The sequence below is a fragment of the Oncorhynchus keta genome, chromosome 23, assembly GCF_023373465.1.
Source record: "Oncorhynchus keta strain PuntledgeMale-10-30-2019 chromosome 23, Oket_V2, whole genome shotgun sequence".
Classification (NCBI taxonomy): domain Eukaryota; kingdom Metazoa; phylum Chordata; class Actinopteri; order Salmoniformes; family Salmonidae; genus Oncorhynchus; species Oncorhynchus keta.
In genome coordinates this window covers 15,165,033-15,183,584 of record NC_068443.1, presented here as the reverse complement: position 1 = coordinate 15,183,584, position 18,552 = coordinate 15,165,033, and the positions used below count along the sequence as shown (strand labels likewise).

The 18,552-nt window shown below is 45.5% G+C and overlaps 1 protein-coding gene across 1 annotated transcript in view; it reads right to left on the bottom strand.

The window, feature by feature from the left end:
• Positions 1-5,645: 5,645 nt before the first annotated feature.
• The window catches only part of LOC118402501 (ephrin type-A receptor 4-like), a 63,461-nt gene continuing 50,554 nt past the window's right edge, over positions 5,646-18,552 (bottom strand). The window contains exons 8-18 of the mRNA XM_052476508.1: positions 17,641-17,800; positions 17,386-17,497; positions 10,553-10,611; positions 10,304-10,417; positions 9,812-9,997; positions 9,605-9,666; positions 9,311-9,520; positions 8,950-9,126; positions 8,628-8,818; positions 8,212-8,370; positions 5,646-7,463 (exon numbers count right to left, since the gene is read on the bottom strand). Coding sequence (XP_052332468.1) covers positions 7,334-7,463; positions 8,212-8,370; positions 8,628-8,818; positions 8,950-9,126; positions 9,311-9,520; positions 9,605-9,666; positions 9,812-9,997; positions 10,304-10,417; positions 10,553-10,611; positions 17,386-17,497; positions 17,641-17,800 — 1,560 coding nt within the window. The 3' untranslated portion in view covers positions 5,646-7,333. The remainder of the gene's footprint in view (positions 7,464-8,211; positions 8,371-8,627; positions 8,819-8,949; positions 9,127-9,310; positions 9,521-9,604; positions 9,667-9,811; positions 9,998-10,303; positions 10,418-10,552; positions 10,612-17,385; positions 17,498-17,640; positions 17,801-18,552) is intronic.

Here is an 18,552-nt window from a genome sequence, read left to right as displayed (position 1 = left end):
CATGTGTTTCCATCAACTATAATGAAATAGTATCATGGCTTGCTAGAGCATTGCAGTGGTGCGGTGGTCTAAGCAGCACGCTCTGGCTCTGAGCATCATGAGTTTGCACCCAGTGCTGGACAATCGTTTAAGAGGAAGGCATATTATCAACATTTTGGGGACCTTTTTAAATGTCGGAAATCAAAGTGTACTTCTAGGGATCAGGCTGCCCCCCACCCCCTCCACCCAGCTCCTACTGACCTCTACCCAGCCCCCTCCCCTCCACCCAGCACTTACTGATCTCTACCCAGCTCCTACTGACCTCTACCCAGCCCCCTCCCCTCCTACTGATCTATACCCAGCTCCTACGGATCTATACCCAGCTCCTACTGACCTCTACCCAGCCTCCTCCCCTCCACCCAGCTCCTACTGAACTATACCCAGCTCCTACTGATCTCTACCCAGCCCCCTCCCCTCCACCCAGCTCCTACTGAACTATACCCAGCTCCTACTGACCTCTACCCAGCCCCCTCCCCTCCTACTGATCTCCACCCAGCTACTGAACTATACCCAGCTCCTACTGACCTCTACCCAGCCCCCTCCCCTCCTACTGATCTCCACCCAGCTCCTACTGATCTCCACCCAGCTCCTACTGATCTCCACCCAGCTCCTACTGACCTCTACCCAGCCCCCTCCCCTCCTACTGATCTCCACCCAGCTCCTACTGATCTCCACCCAGCTCCTACTGATCTCCACCCAGCTCCTACTGACCTCTACCCAGCCCCCTCCCCTCCTACTGATCTCTACCCAGCTCCTACTGACCTCTTGGCTCTCATAGGTTATGAGGCCAGAAGTTGATAAACTTCACTTTTGAAATAGTGATATGTTGATATGCTTCAGTTTGCTGTGATATGACTGGTTTCATATTTGTCTCCATCGATCGTAAGGACAGTGAAATAGATTTAAATCTATTGTCATTTATATTTACAATCCCGTTATCCAAACGTCTAACTCATTTACCTAGCTCTTATCAATGGCTCTTATCCATTTGTAAATGACAGTCATGAAGAATGGTGTTATTTCCACTACTCATCATTTCTTCAAGTGTAAAGTTGGGGGAAATATGATGGAATAAAGTCAAGGTCAGAATACGGAGTATCTATAGACACACCTGAGACACACCTTAATTTGATGTATCTCTTCCCCAAACGAATAGCAGGTGAATGGCATGCTATTCTCATGCTTAAATTCAATATCAGAATACACCTAGAGAGAAAAGTGCATAAAAAGGGAATTCCGTTCCATTTACACACACTTAACTTGGTCCACTACTGGAATCAGTGGACACAAACACACACTTAACTTGGTCCACTACTGGAATCAGTGGACACAAACACACACTTAACTTGGTCCACTACTGGAATCAGTGGACACAAACACACACTTAACTTGGTCCACTACTGGAATCAGTGGACACAAACACACACTTAACTTGGTCCACTACTGGAATCAGTGGACACAAACACACACTTAACTTGGTCCACTACTGGAATCAGTGGACACAAACACACACTTAACTTGGTCCACTACTGGAATCAGTGGACACAAACACACACTTAACTTGGTCCACTACTGGAATCAGTGGACACAAACACACACTTAACTTGGTCCACTACTGGAATCAGTGGACACAAACACACACTTAACTTGGTCCACTACTGGAATCAGTGGACACAAACACACACTTAACTTGGTCCACTACTGGAATCAGTGGACACAAACACACACTTAACTTGGTCCACTACTGGAATCAGTGGACACAAACACACACTTAACTTGGTCCACTACTGGAATCAGTGGACACAAACACACACTGTGCAATAGAGTCAACAGTATCTCTCTCTCTCTCTCTCTCTCTCTCTGTGTATGTGAATATACGCTTGCATGACTGTGTGCGTCTTAAAGAGAGCTTTTCTGGGTTGAAGGAGAACTGGGGCTTGTAGTGTGTGAAGGTGATTGGGAATTGGTGGTAACATTGTAATGGTGGAGGCTGTTGTGTAAATAGCATCAGGATTAGTGTTAATCACACTGGTATTCCCAAGGGGATTCTGGGTAGACCATAACAGAGACGTGGGAGGTCTGCTGACCACACCCTCTATCCCCTGACCCCGAGAACTACCCCCTCCCCTCAGTGACCCTCTATGACCTCAAGACCAGGATTCCTTATTTCTGGGTCCGTATTCACATTGCATCTCTGGATTGCTGCTCTAGAATCAGGTCCCCCCTGTCAATTTATGAATTATCATCTAAAAGACAAAACTGGTCCTATATCAGCATTTCTACTCTGAGGTTTTCATTATAACCACGTAATCCCATTGCCGAGACTCCATTATAAGGTTTTAGCATTTCTGGTACTCACTGTTATTTGAAGTATTCCATATAACTATTCAGCAGAAAAGTAAGAAGTCGTAGAGCTATTACAGAACTGACTGGACTAAGCAGCTTTTTAGGGTAAAAAGTGCTGTAGTAAGATGCTACTTCAGACTCATTAATTGTCTCCTAATGTCTGTCTCAGACTCATTAGTCAGCTTTTAATGTCTGTCAGATGTTACCTGTCCACTGGCAGCAGGGGACATGGATCACATGACTCGAGTCAGTGGCTTTAGTAATGAGGGTAGCACAGGTTGCCAAGTTGGACAGGTGGCTACACCAGGATGGTGAGAGAGAAGGAGAAAGAGAGAGAAGGGGGAAGGGACTCAAATCCTTCTACAGTGTATAACAGAAAGTCTCATTTTCTTCCCTCTTCCCTCCTGTCTTCTTTCCTGATCTCCTCTGCTCTCCCCTCCTGTCCTCTCCTCTCCCCTCCTGTCCTCTTCCCTCATCTCATCTGCTCTCCCCTCCTGTCCTCTCCTCTCCCCTCCTGTCCTCTTCCCTCATCTCCTCTGCTCTCCCCTCCTGTCCTCTCCTCTCCCCTCCTGTCCTCTTCCCTCATCTCCTCTGCTCTCCCCTCCTGTCCTCTCCTCCCCCCTGTCCTCTTCCCTCATCTCCTCTGCTCTCCCCTCCTGTCCTCTCCTCTCCCCTCCTCTTCCCTCCTGTCCTCTTTCCTCATCTCCTCTGCTCTCCCCTCCTCTCTCCCCTCCTCTTCCCTCCTGTCCTCTTCCCTCATCTCCTCTGCTCTCCCCTCCTGTCCTCTCCTCTCCCCCTGTCCTCTTCCCTCATCTCCTCTGCTCTCCCCTCCTGTCCTCTCCTCTCCCCTCCTGTCCTCTTCCCTCATCTCCTCTGCTCTCCCCTCCTCTCTCCCCTCCTCTTCCCTCCTGTCCTCTTCCCTCATCTCCTCTGCTCTCCCCTCCTGTCCTCTCCTCTCCCCCTGTCCTCTTCCCTCATCTCCTCTGCTCTCCCCTCCTGTCCTCTCCTCTACCTTCCTGTCCTCTTCCCTCATCTCCTCTGCTCTCCCCTCCTCTCTCCCCTCCTCTTCCCTCCTGTCCTCTTCCCTCATCTCCTCTGCTCTCCCCTCCTGTCCCTCTCCTCTCCCCCTGTCCTCTTCCCTCATCTCCTCTGCTCTCCCCTCCTGTCCTCTCCTCTCCCCTCCTCTTCCCTCCTGTCCTCTTCCCTCATCTCCTCTGCTCTCCCCTCCTGTCCTCTCCTCTCCCCTCCTCTTCCCTCCTGTCCTCTTCCCTCATCTCCTCTGCTCTCCCCTCCTCTCTCCACTCCTCTTCCCTCCTGTCCTCTTCCCTCATCTCCTCTGCTTTCCCCTCCTGTCCCCTCCTCTTCCCTCCTGTCCTCTTCCCTCATCTCCTCTGCTCTCCCCTCCTGTCCCCTCCTCTTCCCTCCTGTCCTCTTCCCTCATCTCCTCTGCTCTGCTCTCCTCTCCTGTCCTCTCCTCTTCCCTTCATTTCTCTCCTCCTCCACACTTGGAGGACTGCCTGGCACTTCTCTCTACCAGTACCAGCGGACACACACACTTGCATGCACGTACACACACAAAGCACACACACACCAGGTTTACCGTGGGAATGCCTCTGGCATTGCATTGGTCAATGAGGTGATGCATTTAAATGGAAATATATTTAAACCCTGGCTGTGTGTGTGTGCATGTCTCTCTGTGCGTGTATCTCTAAACCCTGTCTCTCTCCTCCCAGTCACACATACATTAGGGTACGGCTGACTGGCTATTAAAGACACCCCACTGCCACTCCCCCATGTAAAACCAGGCGGGATTAGCCTGTTCTATTACCACACTAATCTAGTGACCAAAAGACCACAAGGACACCCTACAGAGAGAGAGAGAGAGAGAGAGAGAGAGAGAGAGAGAGAGAGAGAGAGAGAGAGAGAGAGAGAGAGAGAGAGAGAGAGAGAGAGAGAGAGAGAGAGAGAGAGAGAGAGAGAGAGAGAGAGAGAGAGAGAGAGAGAGAGAGAGAGAGAGAGAGAGAGAGAGAGAGAGAGAGAGAGAGAGAGAGAGAGAGAGAGAGAGAGAGAGAGAGAGAGAGAGAGAGAGAGAGAGAGAGAGAGAGAGAGAGAGAGAGAGAGAGAGAGAAAAATAAATAAATAATATGGTTTCTTGCAGAGACAGACAGGCAGATTAGGAACTGGTGTCTAGCTTGGTGTTTGGGTATCCCTCAAACTCTATTAGAATGGTAGAGTGGGTGCGCCTGTATTCATATGACAAGATGTGTTTTGTGTGAGAAAGCAATGTGTCTAAGGCCGTTAACAGGATCAACTCTTCAAAAAGACTGTCACAGCATATCTCTGCCCCGCACCCCTAACCCACAGGGCAGCTGTGTGTCCGTGTGTGTGTCTGTGTCAGTCACCATGTAAAACCCTGGTGTAGAATGTCTGAGTATCCAAGGTGATTTGCCTGTTGTCTCTAGCTGGCAAGATTTTTATTTCATCCAAAATCAAATGAACAAATATCCCAGATTTGAATGTGAAATTGAGGTTTGGTTTTGTGCAAGCAGTTGCTCAAGTGACACATATCCCTGAGTACACCATGTTCTGTACTGCTATGTATGTTAGTCCCCTGTCCTTTATCTATTCTGTCCATGTGTAGTTCTCTCCTGTTGTGTGTGTGTGTGTGTGTGTGTGTTTAGCAGATGGCACGCTCCACACCACTGAACGTTTTAACAGAACGCCTCCCAGCACCCTTCACTTGAATCCACCTGGCTTTGCCGCCGCTGGCCAGAACACACTAGTGAACACTCTTCACTTCGTTACATACACACAAACACACACTTCCCAGTCACACACACTCTGCCGCATCAGTGTCAAAAATAAGTTATGACAGAAGCAGACCATCTCAGTTTGAACATTTATTACAATGCAATATGTCAGTCAGTCATTTTCCATTTTCCTATTTTACAATTTACAACCCAGATAATTAGAAGACTATAAATAGAATGAAATGCTTCATGTACCTGAATTCATTTTCAAACAATGACATTTACAAAGACATAGAATACCTACAGTATATGCTAATCATTGACTAGATAAAACCATTGTTAGTGTGTTCATCCTCAATAAAAAAGGCATTGAGAGCTTGGCACAATAAATTCTATCACATAACACTCTCCTCCATCTTCCTGTCTTTGCATATCCAAAACTGGTCCTCAAAGACAAGCACACGCGCACACACATACACGCGCGTGCGTGCACACACACACACACACACACACACACACACACACACACACACACACACACACACACACACACACACACACACACACACACACACACACACACACACACACACACACACACACACACACACACACACACACACACACACACACACACACACACAGCGTGATGCTTCAGAACTACACTTCCTCAGCTTGTCCTAAGTTTCTGTTGACTTTCAGAAATCCTTCAAATGTTTCAGATAGAGCCCAAAGCTCCACAACAGCTACAACATCTCTCCTCTACCAGCTGAAAATTTGACAACATTCTGTCACGGTTCAGATATGATAAACAGCACATTTGCACAATGACAATATATAGACTATCGTAGACATATGAAATGCCTTAGGCCATACTTGGTGGACATTCAACTCCTGGTTTATTCATTGAACTCTGCTTCACTATAGACTTAAAAGTCCTTGTTGATGAATGGATGTAGCACTTATTAGTACTTGTCAACAAAGTTCAATGGATGGACTACTCCTTAGTGGGTATGGGAGTTGGAGTCCTTGTATTGTATTAGAGATTAATGAGTAGTGTGGTCCTGAAATGCATATGTGGCAAATTGGAGACATATATTCTGTTTGTGTAGTGGAGATCACAAACAAAAGTTCATCTGAACAGAAAACATTGGCACCAATCTGAACTAGGGCTGGGCAATATATCAAATGCCTGTATCGCAAAATCAAGTTATCTTTTTTGATAACCTACTTATATCCTCTTGTTCTCAATGCTATCTTTTTGGTCTTGTCTCCTTCGCTCCCTCTGTGCTGTGTGCACCTTCCCATTTACACCAGAGATCTGTATATAATGACGAGATGCTCATGTTTCTGCCCTAACAATGAGAGGCGATAACAATTCAGCTGTTCTGCCCTGTAAGCTAGCAAATAAATCCAATTTGGCAAAATTTGAAATATAAAGATTGCTCACTAGGACGTGGACTGGTGCTTGAGAGATTGTTTATAATCTTCTGTGATGCCTTCTACAAGAAGTTAGTCATTATTAGTGAATGTGCATTATGCATGCTTCTGGTTATTACATTTGTAACAAAATTAGCATTTTCATAGACAGACTTGAAAGCCATATCAGTGATTATTGCAAAAAAAGAAGGTTAAACTATTTTTAGAAAATAATACAATAATTAGTGAAATGTAGTGTATTTTACCTTTATACAACAACGCTTATTTAGAGAAAACCTTTTAAAAATTGATATACGTGAAAAAAATGACCAAGCATTGATTTTAAGGCCATATTGCCCAGCCGAACTCTAAACAAACTACCGAAACGTTTCGCACATGACTTAAAAGTCAGGATGACTGTGACCAACATTGTCGTGTCATAAAGTCACCAAAAAAATAAAATAATCAAGAGCAGTTCATTTTCTTTTTTTTTACACAGACACGTATGTACAAAAAGTAAACGGAACAAGAGACGGAAAGTTCCGTTGGTTCCACTGAAACAAACAGCTTCTTCAGCCTCAGGTCAATCCTCAGGCCATAGTTCAAAGGTTATATGGTTTATCAAAGTGCCTTTTTTCTCTCCTCCGTTCATATTTTCTGTTGTAGGGTTTGTTTGTTGACGTTATTCCTTATGAAAATCTCAATCTAAAGTGCATGGATGACGTAAATGGAATTCATTAAAACAAATGTCTGTTTCTGTTTTATATCCATTCACTGGCTTAGACGGGAACCATACTGTCCTGCATCTGTTCCTGTATTTGTTGCATGTGGGACAGCAATACCTGCTGCACACTGGCAAGGATCTGGTCCTGGTGTGATGGTGTGACGATTCCTATACTGGCCATGTCCCTGTAAACATAGTACAACACACAATTAGGCATGTTGGGAGTTGAAAAGAGCATGCTCACGGACACACAAAATGAGAGAGAGAGAGAAAAAGAGAAAGAGAATAGGAGAGACAGAGAGACTATTGAGAAAGGCCACCGTAGGCAGACCTGGCTTTCAAGAGAAGACAGGCTATGTGCACACTGCCCACAAAATGAGGTGGAAACTGAGCTGCACTTCCTAACCTCATGCCCAATGTATGACCATATTAGACACATATTTCCTTCAGATTACACAGATCCACAAAGAATTCGAAAAAACAAACACAATGTTGATGAACTCCCACATCTACTAGGTGAAATACCACAGTGTGCCATCACAGCAGCATGATTTGTGACCTGTTGCCGCAAGAAAAGGGCAACCAGTGAAGAACAAACACCATTGTAAATACAACCCATATTTATGTTTATTTATTTTCCTTTTTGTACTTTTTCTATTTGCTCACCATTACAACACTGTATATATACACAATATGACATTTGTAATGTCTTTATTCTTTTGGAACTTCTGTGAGTGTAATGTTTACTGTTTATTTTTATTGTTTATTTCACTTTTGTATATTATCTACTTCACTTGCTTTGGCAATGTTAACATGCCAATAAATCCCCTTGAATTGAGAGAGAGGGAGAGAGGGAGAGAGGGAGACAGAGAGAGAGAGATAGAGGGAGAGAGACAAGGAGAGAGACGGGTAACGAGAGAGAAATCGACTTACTGCTGTGTGAGAGTTAGCAGGCTGTCAGGACTGGTGTATCCAGCTGCAGTGAGGGTGTCTCTGTACATGTCCATCCCTATAGCCTGGAGCCAGTATTCTACTGACCACACTGACACAAACTCTGGACCTCCTACAGGCTCCAACAGAGTGGGAACAGGCCTGCACAGAGACAAAGAAAGAATGAGTTATAGTGAGTCCATGTTATGAAAAAACATTGAAAGGGCCTGCAATGAAAGACATGGTTTCCTGTGTGTGTGTGTGTGTGTGTGTGTGTGTGTGTGTGTGTGTGTGTGTGTGTGTGTGTGTGTGTGTGTGTGTGTGTGTGTGTGTGTGTGTGTGTGTGTGTGTGTGTGTGTGTGTGTGTGTGTGTGTGTGTGTGTGTGTGTGTGTGTGTGTGTGTGTGTGTGTGTGTGTACCTCTCCCCTCCTGTCCTCCTCAGTGTGGTGGTTGGGTTGCGGATGAGTTTATCCAGAATGTTGAGGATCTGCGTGAAACTGGGTCTGTGTATTCTGTCTCTCTGCCAGCAATCTAACATCAGTTGGTGCAGACAAACTGGACAGTCCATAGGTGGGGGCAGACGGTAACCCTCATCTATCGCTTTTATCACCTAGAGAGAGGAGGAGAAAGGGATCAAGTGGGTAAGAAAGCATGTTTAACTAACTTTGTCTAACTGTTCAACTTAGTTTCTGTCTCACATTCAGGCGAATGTCCTGTTTTTGAGTTTCAACACACACTTACATCCTGGTTACTCATGTCCCAATATGGCCGTTCTCCATATGACATCACCTCCCACATGACCACGCCATAGCTCCATGTGTCAGAGGCTGGAGTGAACTTCCTGTAGGCGATGGCCTCTGGAGCAGTCCACCTGATGGGGATCTTCCCCCCTGGAGAGTGGTACGTCCCAGTCACCTCCTGTAACACATGGAAGAGAATGAGAAAATGAGAAATTAGGATCCACAGGTGATAAGGACCCACATTTAAAAGATGAGTGAACTAACAGTCATTGAAACCTTATCTTGCATAATAAATCATTACTCCAGACAAGTAATATGCATGTTTAGGGTCTATGTTCTTTCCTGTGTTTCTGTGTTCTTACCTGTGTGGTGTATGCTGCCTCAGACTCATCCTCCAGTACTCGTGACAGGCCGAAGTCAGACACCTTACACACCAGGTTGCTGTTGACCAAAATGTTGCGTGCGGCCAGGTCTCGGTGAACGTAACTCATGTCAGACAGGTACTTCATGCCCGACACAATGCCACGCAGCATGCCCACCAGCTGGATCACTGTGAATTGACCGTCGTGTTTCTAACGGAGAAAGACAATATAGACATTAGAATAGAGTTTACAGTGTGAACACAGAGATACATACTCTCTCATTCTCCTTCTTACCCTGAGGAAGGTGTTGAGGGATCCATTCTCCATGTACTCTGTGATGATCATCACTGGTTTACCTGAACAGGAGACAAACAAACAGCGATTAAGCCAGGGTGGAGTTCCACAAAGATCAGTTTTGGGTTCCCTGCTTTTACTTTAAAAATGAAGAAAGAACCTGTAAATCTCTGCTTCGATTGGTCAAAGTAGCTGTCAATCACTCACATCGTGTGACCACACCCTCCAGTCTGATGATGTTTGGGTGGTCGAACTGTCCCATGATGCTGGCCTCAGAGAGGAAGTCCCGCCTCTGTTTGTCAGCGTATCCTGCCTTCAGACTCTTTATGGCCACGTAGATCTCCCTCTTCCCCTGGAGCCGCAGACGGCCACTACACACCTCCCCAAACTCACCTACAACGCACATAGATAAACACAATATCAATAACTACACACCTCCCCAAACTCACCTACAACACACACACACACACACACACACACACACACACACACACACACACACACACACACACACACACACACACACACACACACACACACACACACACACACACACACACACACACACACACACACACACACACACACACACACACACACACACACACACACACACACAAACACAAACACAAACACAAACACAAACACAAACACACACACAGATTATTTATTGTCCGTGTGTGTGTCAGGCTCCCTTACCGATGCCAATTACTTTCTCTATGTGTATGTTGGAGGCGTCAATCTCTTTGGCAAACTCATGGACAGCCTGGTCCGGGTCCTCATAGGTGAAGGGGTCCACGTATATCCTCACACCTTCAGATGGAGTGGGAGAGGGAAGGAGGGGGGAAGGGAGATGGTTTGAGAAAATAAATTGGAAGGGATGGAGGGAGGGAGGGATGCTCACATGAGTATGTGCTCGCCCATGTTTGTTTGTGTGTGGGGTCTTACCTGGGTTTAAATGTTTCTCCTCCTCTAAGTCCTGCTTAGCTTTGCTGTATTGTCCCCTCCTGAAATAACAGAGGTAGAGAATGAAGTAGTGAAGGGAACAGAACCCAGCTCGCTAACAGGTAGAAGGAGGACAGGGGGATGCAGGGAGAATAGTGACTTAGGAAGAAGGAGAGGGGGGATGGAGGGAGAATAGTGACTTAATGGGATGGAGGGAGAATAGTGACTTAGGAAGAAGGAGAGGGGGATGGAGGGAGAATAGTGACTTAATGGGATGGAGGGAGAATAGTGACTTAGGAAGAAGGAGAGGGGGATGGAGGGAGAATAGTGACTTAATGGGATGGAGGGAGAATAGTGACTTAGGAAGAAGGAGAGGGGGATGGAGGGAGAATAGTGACTTAGGAAGAAGGAGAGGGGGATGGAGGGAGAATAGTGACTTAATGGGATGGAGGGAGAATAGTGACTTAGGAAGAAGGAGAGGGGGATGGAGGGAGAATAGTGACTTAATGGGATGGAGGGAGAATAGTGACTTAATGGGATGGAGGGAGAATAGTGACTTAATGGGATGGAGGGAGAATAGTGACTTAGGAAGAAGGAGAGGGGGATGGAGGGAGAATAGTGACTTAATGGGATGGAGGGAGAATAGTGACTTAGGAAGAAGGAGAGGGGGATGGAGGGAGAATAGTGACTTAACGGGATGGAGGGAGAATAGTGACTTAGGAAGAAGGAGAGGGGGATGGAGGGAGAATAGTGACTTAATGGGATGGAGGGAGAATAGTGACTTAATGGGATGGAGGGAGAATAGTGACTTAGGAAGAAGGAGAGGGGGATGGAGGGAGAATAGTGACTTAATGGGATGGAGGGAGAATAGTGACTTAGGAAGAAGGAGAGGGGGATGGAGGGAGAATAGTGACTTAATGGGATGGAGGGAGAATAGTGACTTAGGAAGAAGGAGAGGGGGATGGAGGGAGAATAGTGACTTAATGGGATGGAGGGAGAATAGTGACTTAGGAAGAAGGAGAGGGGGATGGAGGGAGAATAGTGACTTAATGGGATGGAGGGAGAATAGTGACTTAATGGGATGGAGGGAGAATAGTGACTTAGGAAGAAGGAGAGGGGGATGGAGGGAGAATAGTGACTTAACGGGATGGAGGGAGAATAGTGACTTAATGGGATGGAGGGAGAATAGTGACTTAGGAAGAAGGAGAGGGGGATGGAGGGAGAATAGTGACTTAACGGGATGGAGGGAGAATAGTGACTTAGGAAGAAGGAGAGGGGGATGGAGGGAGAATAGTGACTTAACGGGATGGAGGGAGAATAGTAATTTAGGAAGAAGGAGAGGGGGATGGAAGGAGAAAATGAGTTGTGTGTGCAGGTGTGTGTGTGTGCGCGTGTGACACCTTAGTCCTGAGAGCCACTCTCAGTATAAAGCAACCTCAAGGGAGAGGTTGTGTGTGTGTGTGTGGGGAGGCAAGGGGGAGTTGATACATGGGCTGTGTTTTTGTGGACACTAATGATAAAATCAGGGACAAGGGGATTGATTACCAGGTGAGCAATCAGGCCTTTAGGAAACACCGTCTCTTTTAGGACAAATCAAATCAAATGTTATTTGTCAGATGCGCCGAATACATCTGTAGACCTTACAGTGAAATTCTTACTTACAAGCCCTTAATCAACAATTCAGTTTTAAGAAGTGTTAAGAAACGATTTACTAAAATGAACTGAAGTAAAAAAAAAAAAAAAAAATTAAGGAGCAACAATAAAATAACTGTAGCGAGGCTATATACAGGGGATACCAGTACAGAGTCAATGTGGAGGCTATATACAGGGGATACCAGTACAGAGTCAATGTGGAGGCTATATACAGGGGATACCAGTACAGAGTCAATGTGGAGGCTATATACAGGGGATACCAGTACAGAGTCAATGTGGAGGCTATATACAGGGGATACCAGTACAGAGTCAATGTGGAGGCTATATACAGGGGATACCAGTACAGAGTCAATGTGGAGGCTATATACAGGGGATACCAGTACAGAGTCAATGTGGAGGCTATATATAGGGGATACCAGTACAGAGTCAATGTGGAGGCTATATACAGGGGATACCGGTACAGAGTCAATGTGGAGGCTATATACAGGGGATACCAGTACAGAGTCAATGTGGAGGCTATATATAGGGGATACCGGTACAGAGTCAATGTGGAGGCTATATACAGGGGATACCAGTACAGAGTCAATGTGGAGGCTATATATAGGGGGTACCGGTACAGAGTCAATGTGGAGGCTATATACAGGGGTACCGGTACAGAGTCAATGTGGAGGCTATATACAGGGGATACCAGTACAGAGTCAATGTGGAGGCTATATACAGGGGGTACCGGTACAGAGTCAATGTGGAGGCTATATACAGGGGGTACCGGTACAGAGTCAATGTGGAGGCTATATACAGGGGATACCAGTACAGAGTCAATGTGGAGGCTATATACAGGGGGTACCGGTACAGAGTCAATGTGTAGGCTATATACAGGGGGTACCAGTACAGAGTCAATGTGGAGGCTATATACAGGGGATACCAGTACAGAGTCAATGTGGAGGCTATATACAGGGGATACCAGTACAGAGTCAATGTGGAGGCTATATACAGGGGATACCAGTACAGAGTCAATGTGGAGGCTATATACAGGGGATACCAGTACAGAGTCAATGTGGAGGCTATATACAGGGGATACCAGTACAGAGTCAATGTGGAGGCTATATACAGGGGATACCAGTACAGAGTCAATGTGGAGGCTATATACAGGGGATACCAGTACAGAGTCAATGTGGAGGCTATATACAGGGGATACCAGTAAAGAGTCAATGTGCGGGGGCACCGGTTAGTCAGGGTAATAGGTACACTACCATTCAAAAGTTTGGGGCCACTTAGAAATCTCCTTGTTTTTGAAAGAACAGCAAATGTTTTGTCCATTAAAATAGCATCAAATTGATCAGAAATACAGTGTAGACATTGTTAATATTGTAAATGACTTTTGTAGCTGGAAACGGCTGACTTTTTTATGGAATATCTACATAGGCGTACAGAAGCCCATTATCAGCAGCTATCACTGCTGTGTTCCAATGGCACGCTGTGTTAGCTGATCCAAGTTTATCATTTTAAAAGGCTAATTGATCATTAGAAAACACTTTTGCAATTATGTTAGCACAGCTGAAAAGAAGCAATAAAACTGGCCTTTTTTAGACTAGTTGAGTATCTGGAGCGTCGCCATTTGTGGGTTCGATTACAGGCTCATAATGGCCAGAAAAAAATAACTTTCTTCTGAAACTCATCAGTCTATTCTTGTTCTGAGAAATGAAGGCTATTCCATGCGAGAAACTGCCAAGAAACTGAAGATCTCATAAAACGCGGTGTACTACTCCCTTCACAGAACAGCACACACTGGCTCTAACCAGAATAGAAAGAGGAGTGGGAGGCACCGGTGCACAACTGAGCAAGAGGACAAGTACATCAGAGTATCTAGTTTGAGAAACAGACACCTCACAAGTACTCAACTTGCAGCTTCATTAAATAGAGACGGGTGCTTTGCAGGTACTATTTCAACAGTGAAGAGGCAACTCCGGGATGCTGGCCTTCCAATCAGAGTTGCAAAGAAAAAGCCATATCTCAGACCGGCCAATAAAAATAAAGGATTAAGATGGGCAAAAGAACAGACACTGGACATAGGAAGATTGGAAAAAAGTGTTATGGACAGAGAAATCTAAGTTTGAGGTGTTTGGATCACAAAGCATGCTGGAGGCAATGTGATGGTCTGAGGGTGCTTTGGTGGTGGTAAAGTGGGAGATTTGTACAGGGTAAAAGGGATCTTGAAGAAGGAAAGCTATAACTCCATTTTGCAACGCCAAGCCATACCCTGTGGATGGCACTTAATTGGGGGCAATTTCCTCCTACAACAGGACAATGACCAAAAGCACAGCTCCAAACTCTGCAAGAACTATTAGGGAAGAAGCAGTCAGCTGGTATTCTGTCTATAATGGCGTGGCCAGCACAGTCACCGGATCTCAACCCTATTGAGCTGTAAGAGCAGCTTGACCGTATGGTACGTAAGAAGTGCCCATCCAGCCAAACCAGCTTGTGGAAGGTGCTTCTGGAAGCACTCTTCAGATTACCTCAACAAATTGACAACTAGAATGTCCAAGGCTGTAATTGCTGCAAATTAAGGATTATTTGACAAAAGCAAAGTTTGAAGGACACAATTATTATTTCAATTAAAAATAATTATTTATAATATTGTTCAATGTCTTATATTTCCTATTCATTTTGTAACTCCTTTCATGTATGTTTTCATGGAAAACAACATTTTGAAGTGACCCCAAACTTTTGAACGGTAGTGTACATGTAGGTAGAGGTAAAGTGACTATGCATGGGTAATAAACAGAGAGTAGCAGCAGAGTAAAAATGGGGGTGGAGGTCAATGCAAATAGTCTGGGTAGCCATTTGATTAGCTGTTCAGGAGTCTTATGGCTTGGGGGTAGAAGCTGTGAAGAAGCCTTTTGAACCTAGACTTGGTACTCCTGTACCGCTTGCCGTGCGGTAGCAGAGAGAACAGTCTATGACTAGGGTGGCTAGAGTCGCTGGAAATTTCTTGTGCTCGACCCTTCAGAGGCCTTCCTCTGACACTGCCTGGTATAGAGGTCCTGGATGGCAGGAACCTTGGCCCCAGTGATGTACTGGGCCGAACACACTACCCTCTGTAGTGCCTTACAGTCGGAGGGCAACCAGTTGCCATGCCAGGTGGCGATGCAACCAGTCAGGATGCTCTTGATGGTGCAGCTGTAGAACTTTTTAAGGATCTGAGGACCCATAACAAATCTTTCCAGTCTCCTGAGGGGGAATAGGTTGTGTCGTGCCCTCTTTATGACTGTCTCTCCAAGGAACTTGAAGCTCTCAACCTGCTCCACTAAAGCTCCGTCGATGAGAATGGAGGCGTGTTCGGTCCTCCTTTTCCTGTAGTCCACAATCATCTCCTTTGTCTTGATCACATTGAGGGAGAGGTTGTTATTCTGGCACAACACTGCCATGTCTCTGACCTCCTCCTTATAGGCTGTCTCATCACTGTTGGTGATCAGACCTACCACTGTTGTGTTGTTGGTCAACTTAACAATGGTGTTGGTGTTGTGCTTGGCCATGCAGTCATGGGCAAACAGGGAGTACAGGAGGGTACTGAGCAAGCTCCCGTGCTGAGGATCAGCGTGGCAGAGGTGTTGTTGCCTACCCCTACTACCTGGGGGCGGCCCGTCTGGAAGTCTAGGATCCAGTTGCAGAGGGAGTTGTTAAGTCCCAGGGTCCTTAGCTTAGTGATGAGCTTTGAGGGTACTATGGTGTTGAACGCTGAACTATAGTCAATTCTCACGTGGGTGTTCCTTTTGTCCAGGTGGGAAAGAGCAGTGTGGAGTGCCATATAGATTGCATCATCTGTGGATCTTTTGGGGTGGTATGCAAATTGTAGTGGGTCTAGGGTTTCAGGGATAATGGTGTTGATGTGAGACATGACCAGCCTTTCAAAGCACTTCATGGCTACAGACATGAGTGCCAAGGGTTGGTAGTCATTTAGGCAGGTTCGTGTTCTTGGGCACAGGTACTATGGTGGTCTGCTTGAAACATGTTGGTATTATAGACTCGGTCAGAGACAGGTTGAAAATGTCAGTGAAGACACTTGCCAGTTGGTTAGCGCATGCTCGGAGTACACGTCCTGGTAATCTGTCTGGCCCTGCGGCGTTGTGAATGTTAACCTGGTTTACTCACATTGGCTACAGAGAGTCGCCCGGAACAGCTGATGCTCTCATGCATGCTTCAGTGTTGCTTGACTCGAAGAGAGCATAGAAGTTATTTAGCTCATCTGGTAGGCTCGTGTCACTAGGCAACTCACGGCTGTGCTTCCCTTTGTAGTCTGTTAGAGTTTGCAAGCCCTGCCACATCCAAAAAGCATCAGAGCCGGTGTAGTACGATTCAATCTTAGTCCTGTATTGATGTTTTGCCTGTTTGATGGTTCATCAGAGGGCATAGCGGGATTTCTTATAAGTGTCTGGGTTAGAGTCCCGCTCCTTGAAAGCGGCAGCTTTACCCTTTAGCTCAGTGAGGATGTTGCCTGTAATACATGGCTTCTGTTTGCGGTATGTACGTACGGTCACTGTGGGGAAGATGTCATCAATGCACTTATTGATGAAGCCAGTGACTGATGTGATATACTCCTCAATGCCATTTGAAGAATCCTGGAACATATTCCAGTCTGTCCTAGTAAAACAGTCCTGTAGCTTAGCATCCTCGGTATCCGACCACTTCCTTGAGCGACTCACTGGTACTTCCTGCTTTAGTTCGGGAGGATAGAGTTATTGTCAGATTTGCCAAATTGAGGGCGAGGGAGAGCTTTGTACGCGTCTCTGTGTGTGGAGTAAATGTGGTCTAGAGTTTTTCCCCCCTGGTTGCACATTTAACATCTCTGTCTCTTCTTCATGCGAATGACGGGGATTTGGGCCTTGTCAGGTGTGAAGTAAATCCTTCGCGTCCGACTCGTTAAACAAAACAATATTTGTATGTATGAGGTGGGTAATCGCTGTCCTGATATCCAGAAGCTCTTTTCGGTCATAAGAGACGGTGGCAGAAACATTATGTACAAAATAAGTTACAAAAAAAACACACACAATAGCACAATTGATTAGGAGCCCATAACATGGCAGCCATTTCCTCCTGGTGCCGTCATACACACGGTCTCCTTTTGGACACACGGTCTCCTTTAGGACACACTATGTATGTTTCCCTGTGGCTGTGTGTGTGTGTACCTGTGGCTGATGATGAAGACTGTGGTAGAGATGAGCAGTAGAACCACACCCCCACTGATTGACAGTAGGAGAAGGGTGGAGTTAGCGGCATTACCAATCAGAGGCAAGGGATCTGACAGAGGGAGGAGACAACAGGTCACAAACCAGGACATTTTCATTCAAAAACAGGTACATATTTTATCAATATCCCTAGCTCTATAAAAATAGACAAATAGAATATCATATAATATGAAATAATAGAACATAGTGTTGTACCTGAGTTGGTGGAAAACTCAAAAGGGGCGCTGAACTCTCCGTATCCGGCGGCCGTGCGAGCTCGCACTTGAAATACGTACACAGTGAGTGGGTTTAGCCCAGTGATATCAGCACTACGGGATGCCGTCTTCATTATGCGGTAGGACCTCTCCTTCTGATTCTGATTGGATAGGAGGAAAAGAGGTGAGGGACATGTCAATGGCCACTATATGAAGCGTTCCAATATACAGCACATCATACTAAAATACAACCCATTATAATTGGAAAGCAAAAAGAAAATGGGTAAAAGATTTGAACATGATTCTAAAATGTAACTTGAAGTTGCAGAACAATGTTTTCTGTGGGTCTGGAGGGAAATCCCTCTCCCTATGGCCTACAATCACAAAACCATTCAAGCAAGGAAACACACAAAAACATTGCCACACAGTCACAAATCCCTCTCACAGCTTGCCCATCTCTTATCTGCATTGCCTCAAACTTTCTCTTTTTCTCTCCCAACATATCTTATCTTGTATTCTCTCCCTCCATTTCTGCAGGTTAGCGTTTTGTGTAATTTATCTTGTTCTGGAGGCAGCTCTGCAGTGGTCACTAGCTGGCACAGCCAAAGTCTCAACATTTTAACCCTAACCACATTGCTAACCCTAAAGCCTAACCCTAAAAAATATATTTTTGTTTTCATGAATTTTTACACCCAGTTCTGCCTCCAGGACAAGACTCATGACAATAAATTTCAACCTGCTACATTTCTCCCTCTATCCTTTTCTGTGTCAAACACAAGGAAAGCTTTGAAGATAGTTTATTGGTTATTTTATAGGTCTATTGATTATTTTATAGGTCTATTGATAACAGTTGAAGCAGTTGAAAACTTATACACTCACAGATACACATAACACACAGTTACAATAGGATTCC